Source organism: Camellia sinensis, chromosome 3 (genome assembly GCF_055761805.1).
Source record: "Camellia sinensis isolate YWXY chromosome 3, ASM5576180v1, whole genome shotgun sequence".
Lineage (NCBI taxonomy): Eukaryota > Viridiplantae > Streptophyta > Magnoliopsida > Ericales > Theaceae > Camellia > Camellia sinensis.
In genome coordinates this window covers 53,228,510-53,240,972 of record NC_138963.1, presented here as the reverse complement: position 1 = coordinate 53,240,972, position 12,463 = coordinate 53,228,510, and the positions used below count along the sequence as shown (strand labels likewise).

The window sequence follows — 12,463 nt, the reverse complement described above, 5'->3', positions numbered from 1 at the left end:
TACACTCAAAATCTGTTAAAACGACGTCGTTTTGACAGATTTGAGCCATTTGAGCCACAAAAATTTGAGCTACCTAGCATTGTCCTATAAAAAGTGTTTTTGTTACTGTTCAACCTAAGCCTTTTATTGCCATTCAAAAAAAAAAAAAAAAAAAAAAAAAAAACCTAAGCCTTTTATAGAAGTATGAGAAAAAGTTACCAAAAATATATCACTTAAAAAATATGAAAAGTCAACTATTGTCTGTGTGCTTTATTTTTAGGATAATGTTATGGGACATACTTTTTTTTTATTTTATTTTAGAGTGTATATAATATAATTTTTTTTTATTTCCATATCATATCATTTAAATAAAAAAATATAAAAATACATCATATAATTAGACACAAGTCTTTCAGATGAGGTGGGTCTAATATTTTTGAGTTCTACATTCATATAAAAAAAATTGTGTCTAATTATGTGATTTGTGTTTGTGTGTAAAAAAATTGATAATAAATTTAGTATAAAAATTTAATTATAGTAACATTCACAAGTTACCATGATACCAACTCAACCTTGCTGCTAGTCTTTGTGAAATTTCATAAGAGCGATGTGTCAACCAACTAATTTAATTGGTCATTGTGATTTTTCTATAAACTTAGTTTCAAGGGAGAAGTTATGAGTTTAAATCACCCTAAAAAAAATTAAATTAGGAGACCAGCATTTCGTACTTTGCAATCACAAATAATAAATGGCTCTATACTTCTATGATCCAAAAAAATAGAAACTACTATTTATCCAATACACAATCATATGATATTTTTGAAAGCCTATGTGACCCTCCAAGAATTGAAGAAGTTATTTGGTAGTTTTAAAACAATGCTCCACATCATTCATCGCAAGACACTTGTCATGCTATTCTAAGGGTTGTTTGGGGTATTCTAAATAAGTGCACTTTTTTATTTTTTGGACTAAAAAGTTGAGGAAAAAAAGATTATTATTTGAGATAACTTTTTACAAAAAAATGTGTATTAAAAAATTGTATAAATTAATATATAGAAGAAACTTAGGCAGAGTAGGCAGTACGGTGAGCAGAGTAATGTATAGGAGAAGCTTGCCCTCTTTTCGGACATTGCATTGGACAATGTTGTTCAGCCCGTTGGGCCCACCACGGGTCCCGTTTTATTAATTGGAATCATTCAATGTGTAGAACTCGTTGAGTACTAGATACTTGTAAAAAATTACGTTAATCGGATATCGATAGTTATTCGATCGGATTATTTTTTTGTCAACCGTTAACTATAACACCATCCATTTTTTATACAAAACTGATTTGATCATGTAGTTAGGGATATCCGATCAATGTGATTTTTTGCAAGTATATATTACTCGACGGTTTCTACACATCCCTCGGTTCAGATTATCAAAACGAGACCCGTGATGGGCCCCCACGGGCCGAACAACACCATCTTGTTTGCTTCTCTGCCTGTTCCCTTTGTACAAACGATGGGCAGCTAAAGTACAACTCACGGGCCATGTGAGTTGTACTTTTTTTTTTTTGTAAAATTAATTTTTTTATATATTTTTTGGTAAATAGTAAATAGTAATAACTTTTTAACTTTTTTAGTAATTTTTTGGCTTTTTAACTTTTTTGAGATATGCCAAACTAGACCTAAAATCAACACAAATTATTAAAGGAAAAATTACCCGTGAGTCCTATTTGAAAGTTATGTACTCTATTTTATCCTAAAACCTGTTGTTTATATCCAACAGTCCTATGCGCATTTTCGTTCTTCTCTGTTTTTGCGCTTTCGTTCTTCTCTCTCTTTCTTTTCTTGATTTCCAATGACCACATCTACCTTCTTATCATATACAATCACCAACAACTGTCGACCACTATTGCTTGGGGTTCATTGGCAACCACCGACCACCGATTTCCTACTTCACCCTCACTGCGAAGGAGATAAGTTTTCGATGAAGAAGATGAGATTTGATGTAGATCTGAGTAGATATCTATATCAAATCCAGCTATATTTAAATCAAAAATAGTTGTCAAAGTATAATTCTCTCTCTCTCTCTCTCTCTCTCTCTATATATATATATATATATATGTCTCTCTCCTTTAATCTCTTAGTTTTTTTACATTTTTTCTACGACACACTTCTCTTTTCCTGCTTTAATGGAGAAAATTTCAAGTTTTGAATAAGTTGTTTTCGAGTTTTAGTTATAGACGATGAAAATTGTAAAATTTTACGGCATCAATTTTTTTGGTGCTAAAATGAATCATACTTTAGAACTGTAAAATTTTATAATTTCATAATATGTTTTTCAATTTGATTAATAAGGATAAATACTTAATAAAATCATATTTTGAAATTGTTACAAGTTTACACTTTCAAAGCTTGATTTTCAGTTTGATCAATATTGGAGATTATTTTCTTAAAACCCTAAAAAAATTAAAAACTAGCATATATTTTTTCTATTGTTGTTGATTTTTTTTCCTTTTCAGTTTATCAATATTTAGCATATTTGCTATATTTTTTCACTCTAATATCTCCATTTATTTTTTTTAAGTAATATTCTGGACATTCTTGTAAGTCTCCAACGATATTCTTAATATTCAGTGAACGTTCTGGATATTTCAGTGATTTCTAGTGACGTTCATAATGCTCTAACGATATTTCGATGCATTTTCAGCCATATTCAGATGACTTCTTGATGATGTTGAATATTTCAAAGAGTCTCCGATGACTACCTAACAAAAATCCGACGGTAATAGAATGTCGCAGCGTCTTTAAATTAAAAAAAAATTATAACAATTAAAAATATATAAAATTAATTAGTACAAATATTTATTTTAAAAATAAATAAATTTTAAATTTTATACATGAGAACTATCTATAAGTTTTCCAATTATTAAACTGTGTCATTTTAATCAATAAAAAATTAAATAGGGTCAGCATATGAATTTCCTCAAGAGGACCACCGAATAGAAGTCGCCGAAAGAAAACTTCTAATCAATACCAAAAGGACTAGGGTATTTTAGGAAAGTTTGCACTTTTTTAACAAACAAAACCGCGTAAACAACAGCATGCTTTTTGCCTGTAATCATTACCATTCATTGCTATTAAAGGGTAAATTACACTCAGCACTCGTTAGATTTGGCAAAAAAAAAAAACGTACAAAAAAGCGTCGTTTGACGAGTTGTGGTTTTAATCAAAATATTTAAAAAGTTAAAAAGTGACTTTAAAAAATTAAAAAATTAATAATTTATATCAAAAAGTTACATATTTTATTTTTTCTCTATTTTTTACATATATTTACGTAAAAAATAAAAAAATATAAAAAATATACTATTTTTTGATATCATATTTTAATAAAAAAGTCAAAAAATTATTAAAAAATTATATTCCCAAAAGAGGCCTTAGTTCAACACTTTTTAATACGGTTTGGCTAATATTTTGGAGCTAAATAATTACAAAAAGATAAAATAAGCTATATAAACCAATAAGATAAAATATTATTTTTTACCCATAATCATTACACTTTTTCTCTCATAAAAGTCAAAAAAGTCACAAAACAAAAACCAAACCAGACTAAAAAAGTTCGAATACAAAAAAATTGGCTAAAAAAGTCAATGCCAAACAAACTTTAACTTTTTTAAAGATTTTAATTTACATAACACGTAAATTTTTATTCATATTCATAAATTTTATTACTTAAAAAAAATAATATTATCATTTATTTTTATTAAAATATATATTTATTTTTATTTATTTAAGTGTTTACTTATCACCACTAATATTAGTTTCAATCACTTTAATTATATTAAAAATAAAATTATTGTAATTGTGTTAAAAGTGTAAGATCAATTATGTATTTTTCCAATTTCAAAGGAGGTGAGGGTAATTTACTCTATTATTAACCTTAGAGATAGAAAACAACTCCGTTTTTTATTTCTTTCTCACACACAAAAGGAATATAAAGGAAAATCCAACTGGATTTAGTGATTGACTACCGTAAGAGAAAGTGTCTTTTTTAGCAAGAGACTGACCCTGAAAGAATGGAAGGCAATTCCAAAATCAGGCCCGGCCCTCATATTTTTAGGATTTAAAATTGATAATCAACTAATAAATTTTTGAGATTTTTCATATTTTTTTTATTGAATAAAAAAAAATTGAAAGTAAAAAACAAAAGATTTGTGTTAAAATCACAAAAAATACTTAGCATTACATTACAATAACTAATAAGTATCGCTTGATCCTGACTCTTCTTATATTTTTAGAAGCAAATAAATCAATCATACGTGCATAATCTAATTTTTTTACAAAATTATTTTCAATGAATAACAGTGCTAATTATTTTAAATGGACCTTTCAATTTTTTAATAGATCAATTTATTTTAAGTTAATTTAGGTTTTTCTTAATTTTTTTGGTCTTAAAATATACTTAATATATTAGACTAAACTATAATAAGAGAGACCTCTTTTTTGAGTCTATTTTCAATGGATAACAATGCTAATTTTTTTGAATGGCTTTTTAATTTTTTAATAGGTCAATTTATTTTAAGTTAGTATGGACCTTTTTTTATTTTTTTTAGAATTAAAATATACCTAATATATTACATTAAATTATAATAAAAAAGGTTCATTTTTTAAATCTATTTTGAGAGGTCCCAAATAATGACCTTGTAACCTATGCCCCAGGGCCGGTCCTGTCCAAAATACACTTCAATTTTTCACACATGGAGAGACAGAGAGAGAGAGAGAGAGTTTCAAAGTTGTATTAAAAATTGAAAGGTATTGAAGATTTTTCTTATTAGAATTTTTTTCTTTTCTTTGATGTGGATTGAATATTCTGGAAGTTCGTGAGAAAGCCATTACTCTCTCTCTCTCTGTCTTGCATTGAGACCTTTATGTTCTATAAAATGACTCACAACCCATATCCCTCCAAACTCCCCTAATTGCTCTTCATTTTCTCTCTTTTCTCATCACAACACAGAGAGAGAGAGAGAGAGAGAGAGAGAGAGAGAGAGAGAGAGTTATGGAGGATATAGCTTGTTTATGGAGTTATCAAGAGGTGGGTTACTCTTCATTTTCTTGATTTGTCAATCTTTTTAAGTTCATTCTCGCTTCTGGTTCTGGATACTGTGAATGGTTACTTGTTTGGTTTGGCAATAATTTTAAGCTTTCTCTTACAGTGTACTTGAATTCAATTCAATTCATCTTTTGGTTGAAATTTCATTTCAGTTTCATTATGTAGAATTAATTGAGTTTTGAAGTAGCTTTCTTTGGATAATGAACTTGTGCGGTGTTCTTCAAGTGTTAAGTTTATTTCTTGTTTTATTTTATTTTATTTTTTTGATTTTTGATTTTTTTTGGTACTTAAAAATCTTTCCCAGAAAAGAGTATTCCCTTCAACACAGAGATGTATTTCCAAGTCATGCATTCCACTGTTTGAATTCATGTCGCCTAAATCACAATAGAACAACTTTATCATTGTGCTAAGGGCCAAATGTTTTCATTTTAGGCTATTAAACAAATCAAATTATTTAACTTCAATTCATGTTTAGCTTGTTAAAATTTTATTATTTGATATTGACTTGCTCCGTAAACATGTTAAACTTAAATAAATGTAAAGTTCGTTAAATTTTTAAATTAATTTTAAACAATCTATTACTTGACTCGATACATTTATATGTCCTATAAAAAATTAAATTACTTAAGTTCAATTTAAGATTGATTTGAAATATAAATAAGTTAAGTTTGAATATATTTTAAAATCTATTAAATTTTCAAATTATATTTAATGGCAATTTTCAGTTTCAATTAAAAATTACTATAAATTATCATATTATTTTTTTTACTTTTCTATACATTTTTTATAAAAAATTGAAAAATTATTAAAATAATATATTTCCAACCGTGACTTACGCAGTTCATTTGTAGCCCTGTTTTCGTATGCTTGCACATACAATTTGTTTCCTCTTCACTGTATGGAAACATGTCTCCTGTTAGAATCTCAACTTAGAATTTATTTTTTTTTTTGTAATCATTTAAGAGGCCCCATTGTCCATTTTAGTTCTTTGAGGTAGGAATTAACTCTTATTTAATTCAATAAAATAACTTGGCTTGACTAAAGTGCTCATGGCCCATCTTGGGATATTGTTGTTCCTCCTAACTTTGAATTTTCATGGAATCATTTGGATCCAGTTTGTCGTGGGTTTTGGCAAATCAATTTCTAATAATTTTTTAAAAGATTTTTTAAGAAACAAAACATTTGTTTAAAAAATTGACTTGTTTATAAAAAAGTATTTAAAAAATGCTAAAAAGGGTGTTTATTTTTTAAAAAAAGATTTAGTTAAAACTCCCTCATAATAAAATTTTAATGTATTAAGAACAAGTATAAAAAGTTTTTCTTAAGAAATTCAACGCATTACTATTATCAAAATATTAAACTTTAAATATAATAGAACTTTTGATCCAGATGTCAATTTTTAATAAAATTAGTATTTTTAGAATTCTCTCATCGAGATCTATCAAATAAGGTTCATGTTGATTATGAAATTCTAAAAAAAAAAAAAATTATTACTGTCGAAATTGATGTAAATAGTAACATGTTACTCTGTGTTAGCAATAATATGTTACTCGGATTCATAGCAACATGTTATCTTGACAATATTGTCTAAAAAAAAAAAGATATTTTATTTTATCCTTACTCAATTATGAGCCTCCTCCGTAAGGGGTTTATGAAACAAAATAAATTGGATTATCATTTTTACAGAATTGGGGTGGCTGCTGTGCAGGGGTGCACAGCAGCCATTGCTGTGCAGCCATTTGGGCCCTTTTCAGGGCCCATTTTGATAATTCGAACCGTTCACATTTTAGAATACATCAAGCAGAACATATCTGTAAAAAATCAAGTTAATCGAATATCGTTTACCCATTCATCCACTCACATTTGTATCTACAAAAATAAATAACAATTGTAATTTAAAGTATTAAAATGAATACAAATGTGAGTAGATGAATGGGTAAACGATATTCGATTAACTTGATTTTTCACAAGTATATTCTACTTGATGTATTCTAAAATGTGAACGATTCGGATTATCAAAATGGGCCCCAAAAATGGCCCAAATGGCTGCACAGCAGTGGCTGCTGTGCACCTCCGCACAACAGCCACACCAATTCTCATTTTTACTAAACAAGGATCTAATGGAAAGATTTTGGCTAAATTTTGTTTTCAAAAAGAAAATAGTACCACTTATACTCAATTTTTATGGATTATAGTACCTATTACAAAATTATTTGGATATTTTGAAAAATTAGTTAAAAGTTAATTTGTTTTGATTTTTTTTGTTTTTTCTTCATCTTTTTATAGATAAAAAATATAAAAAATAATGTAACTCAAAATAAATTAAAAATTAAAAATTAACTTTTAATTAACTTTCTTAATGAGCCCATTGTAAGCTAAAAGTATTATAGAGAATCTCACTGTACTTTTTATATCAAATATGTCACCATAAGGATAATGACATAATTGATCTAAGATTCGAATTTTAAAAAAGTGAAAACACATGTGATTTCTTATCATTTAAAAGTCTTACTAATTGCTAGTATAACATATATAGATCTATTCATATAGTGGTGGCCATTTATCTAATTGAATATTATTTTAGAGCATCTCCAACGGTGTACCAAATTTTTCATTAAATCTGAGTGAAAAATGAGTCATTTCCTTAATTTGATACTTCGCGCTCCAACAGTTCAACATCAAATCCGTTTCATCAAATTTGCACTGGGCAACCGGTTGGTTGACCGGCCGGTCGACCGGTAATGGCAAAAAAAATTTTTTTTTTTTTTTTTTTTTACCGGTTTGAACCTTTTTTTTTGAACTTTTTCAACTTTTGGTGGTCGACCGGGTGGTCAACCGGCCGGTCGACCGGGTGGTCGACCACCTAGGCAAAATTTTTTTTTTTTTTTTTTTTTTGAGTCGTTTGAACCTTTTTGTGAACGGTCTGAACTTTCTCCGAGGCGACCGGTTGGTTAACCGGTTGGTCAACCGGATGGTCGACCCGTTCGTCTCATCCCAACGGTTAGGAACAGTGATTTGGTTAAACGCTTCGCCTGCACTCAGTTTGGTACCATTTTTGCTGAATTCTGGATTTGATATCGATCTGATGAAACCGTTGGAGCTTAAAAAAGTGGCTTTTTCACCAAATTTTAAATTTGATGCCAAGTTTGGTTCACCGTTGGAGATGGTCTTATATATACACTTTGCTTTAAAATAATAAATCTCAATATAGTTGTATCATTTTATATATATAAAAATATGTGCATTTATTTTTGTTTGTCTATTTTTATTTTTTATAAAGATTTCTAATATTCCATGAAGCTTTTTGGTGCCACTGTCTCCTCACAACTTATTAATGTAGGAAATTCTATGATACACATATAGCCCATGTTTGTTTGGGTAGATTGAATTAGGTTATATTAGTATTTATATGATTAATAGTTTTAGAATTACGAATTTCTTTAAATTTTGTATCTTATCCTATGTTTGGATTGAGGTAAGATTATAAGGAATGACTAATAGTCTAAACTTTTGCTTAGTCTTTCAATTTATATCACATTTCTTATGTGAGATTGAATAGTCCATCATATATGAGATATCATATCTGGATAGATTGTTAGTCTGTATTTCAATTATTTAACCAAATATCAAATTAATAATTTTATTGAATTATTAATCCAATTCCAAATTCATATCCACCCAAACAAACATAGCATATTTCTTTTGAGATCTAACATTTTGGAAGCATATATAAAGTAGAAAGGCTATGCTATTAAAAAAGTATTCACAAAATTGTCATAAATATCAAATTAACGGTGTATATTGAAATCTTGACCAATGAATATAAAATTCCGAGACTTTTCTGAGTTTTTTTCCCGGGGTTTTAGTAATGCAGTTTTCTGTCTTTCACTCATTGGGTTCGTCTGAAAATCTGCAGAGCATAGATGAATTGAAGCAAAAGCTTCTCCACACCACTCTGGAACTAGAATCAATCAAAGTACAAGCAAATGAAGAGCTAAGAAAGAATAGAGACTACTCAAATCAACTCCTCCAACTCCTCAAGATTACTTTCCATGAAAGAGACCAAGCCATAGACCAGCTCCAAAAGCTCCAAAACCATCTCACCATCCCTCAAATCCAACCCCACAACACCCCTCTCCCCAAACCCATCAATTCAATTTCAAGCATAACTGATTCAGACTCTCTCTCCACCAATTCCTTCTTCGATTCTGTCTCATCCCCAGAACTCTCCACCATAAACATGCCTGATTCAACTAACGATCAGGCTTGTTTGGTTATTGAGAAAATTGTGGAGGGAAAGTCTCTGCCTAGAAAAGGTGAGCTTTTACAGAGTGTGCTGGAAGCAGGGCCTCTGCTTCAGACACTTCTCGTCGCCGGACCACTGCCGCGGTGGCGGAATCCTCCGCCTCCTCTTCAACCCTTCAAAATCCCACCTGTTTCTGATGTCAATTTGAGCTTTGGAGATAACTCACTGAGTTCGTCATTGTTTGTTGAGATGTGTTGTGGGTCAACAACACCTGTTTTGGATTTTGGAACTGGGGTTTCTGGGTATTGTTTGGATGGTGGGAAAATGATTCCTGCTGGAGAAAATGCTAACTGTTTTCCAGCCGGAAAGCGACAGAGATTTCAATGAAACCACGATGATACTCTGTTTCTTCTCTTTTCTTTTTGAGTGAATTACATTAATAGTCCTATAATTTGGTACTTGTTTCACTTTGGTCCATAAATTTTCAATTGTGACATATTTGATCATAAATTTTGAATCTTGTTCCAAATAAAGACAATTGAAAATATCATTAGCTTTTTCAAGGATAAAATCATCAATTTGATAAAATATAAATTAATTTGACAAAAATAAATGTCAAACAAATATTTTTGAATTTTTAAAAATTATTTCTACCAACTAAAAATAAAATTATGTAAAATTGATAAATTTTTAGACATTTATATATTTTTTTACCAAATTAATTTTTATTATGTGTTTAGATGATGATCATGTAAAATTAATTTTTAAAAATTAATCATATAATTTTTATCAATTTTACATAATTTTATTATTGGTGGATAAAAATAATTTTTAAAAAATAAAAAATATTTTTTTGACATTTATTTTTGTCAAATTAGTTTATATTTTATTAAATTGATGATTTTGCCATTGACATTAAATAATGGTATCTTCAATTGTCCTTATTTAGAACAAGATTCAAAATTCAGGGTCAAATGTGTCACAATTGAAAAGTCAGGAACCAAAGTGACACAAGTGTCAACTATAGGGACTGTTAATGTAATTTACTCCTTTTTTTTTTTTTTTTTTTGTCTTGGAGGGGGAGGGGGTGTTGTGAAAATCGATCGTTGGTGTAAATGGGAATACTAAACCATTTTAGGTTTGAATGACATAATTATTTAACTTTGATCTGAAAATTTTATTTCAATTTTGTGGTTAAATATTATGGATTTAAATAATCTCAATTACATGGTTTGATGCATTATTCAAATTCAAATTCATGGTTTTTTTGAATGGTTTATGTGCAAACAACATAACTCACCATTTATTGTAAGATAAAATCTTAATCCCTAAAACGAATTCTTGAGTTTTTAATTTTTTTTAGTTGTTAGTTTAAGGTTTATAATATTAAAATTTTATAAGATAAAAATCATATAATATTTTTACTAGTTGGGGTCTCTCAACATTTTCATAAAAAGAATTCAAGATAGAAATTTCAGCTCTTTAATGAGAAATTTTATAGAGAAATTTCAATTCATCACAGAAAAATTTAAATTAAGGAATCTTAAGTAATAAGAAAAAACATTAAACATCTCTATTACTAAAAGTTTGAGAAAAATGTTTCACTAATTTCTCTTCTTTTTCTTTTTTAAGTTTATGTAAGTCATTACTTCGAAACTTTTAAAATTATAAAACAAATAAATAAATAAAATGTTAAAAATACCTACATATAAACAAATTAGTATTCTCACCATAACAAAATTATTGCACTAATAAAATGGCACTAATTCTATTTTTTGTTTTTCCATATTCCAGTTTCAACCTTAAGCTCAAAATAGTATTCTCCAACAATGTTATCAAGAAAAAACACTTCACAAAATGTGTGAATCAAACTCATTACAGTTGTGACTTACATTATATTTACTTTAAATTTATACTATATACCTTATAATCTAACCACTATTTGAATGATTTTTTTTCTTTAGTAACTTTTTCCTAGTTTTAGAACTCGTATGGGAATTGATTATTAGTTAATTTTTTGATTTTTTAAGAAAAGTTGTATAAAAAATTAGAGAAAGTAATGTGATAATTTGTAGTGATTTTTTCATTATTTTAACCTATTGACAAACGAGGTCTAAAGTTTATTTAGAAATTGATTTTTTTAATAACATTTTAACTTTTTATAAAAAACATAAAAATAATTAATTAACTTTTTATAATAATTTTTTAATTTTAAACATTCATCACATCGATGTTGGCAATTGGCTAAAGTTTTAGTCTGGACAATTGTTTCTGTATGAGGTGGAAACTAATTAGTTTTTTTATCCTTTGTTTGCACAGAAGAAAGGAAGGAAGAAAAAATTTTAAAAAATAAAAATCACATTTTGAAACCCTAGTAATAAAATGAATTTTTAATTTTTGATTTTATCAATTTAAATCTTAAATTTTTTATTTGTTTTTAACTTGAACCGTTTGTCTATTTCCATGAAGTAAAATCAACGGAAAAATAAATTTTTTAATCATTAAACTCAATAAAAATAAATATTTTAAACATTTTATGTATATTTATATTGAGTCTAATAATTAAAATATTATTTTTTCATCTGTTTTAATTAACAAGACTAAGCAAATTGTTTAGAATGAAAATATATCAAAAGATTAATATTTAAATTAATAAAATTAAAAATTTAGGGTTTATTTTGTTAGGGTTGGGCTTTTCTCATGTTGATATCTCAACATAGAACTTGGGGAGAGTTTATAAGGCCCACCACGTCTTGTTTTGATGATTCAAATTGTTTATTTTGTAGAACTATCAATATATATTATACATAAAAAAATTAGTTTGATCCAATAATCATAACTTTTTTTATTTTATCGCATTTATCTCTACAAAAATGAACAACAAATATATTTTTGAAATTAACTATATTCATTTTTTTAGAGATAAAATGCGACAAAATGAAAGGATTACAATCATCGGATCGCCTTAAATTTTTTCAAGGATAGCATACATTGAATGCTCTATAAAATGAACGGTTTAAATCATCAAAACGAGACTCATGATGGATCCTATGGACCCATCCAATTCTCTCATGTTAAAATCTCAACATAAGAAAAATCTAACCTATTTTGTTATAAAGATCAAATCTCAAGATTTTTTTTTTT

At 27.8% G+C, this 12,463-nt stretch overlaps 1 protein-coding gene across 1 annotated transcript; it reads left to right on the top strand.

The window, feature by feature from the left end:
• Positions 1 to 4,858: 4,858 nt before the first annotated feature.
• LOC114288569 (uncharacterized) lies at positions 4,859 to 9,774 on the top strand. The gene is made up of 2 exons (XM_082919748.1): positions 4,859 to 5,055; positions 8,990 to 9,774. Exons 1-2 carry the CDS (start codon positions 5,020 to 5,022, stop codon positions 9,704 to 9,706), a joined length of 753 nt encoding a protein of 250 aa, XP_082775874.1. The 5' UTR covers positions 4,859 to 5,019; the 3' UTR covers positions 9,707 to 9,774.
• Positions 9,775 to 12,463: the final 2,689 nt, after the last annotated feature.

Bases quoted from the DNA above. Each gene is read 5' to 3' on its own strand.
- LOC114288569 (XM_082919748.1), top strand. From the start codon at position 5,020: ATGGAGGATATAGCTTGTTTATGGAGTTATCAAGAG. The intron at 5,056-8,989 runs GTGGGTTACTCT...GAAAATCTGCAG, and splicing joins GTTTATGGAGTTATCAAGAG to AGCATAGATGAATTGAAGCA.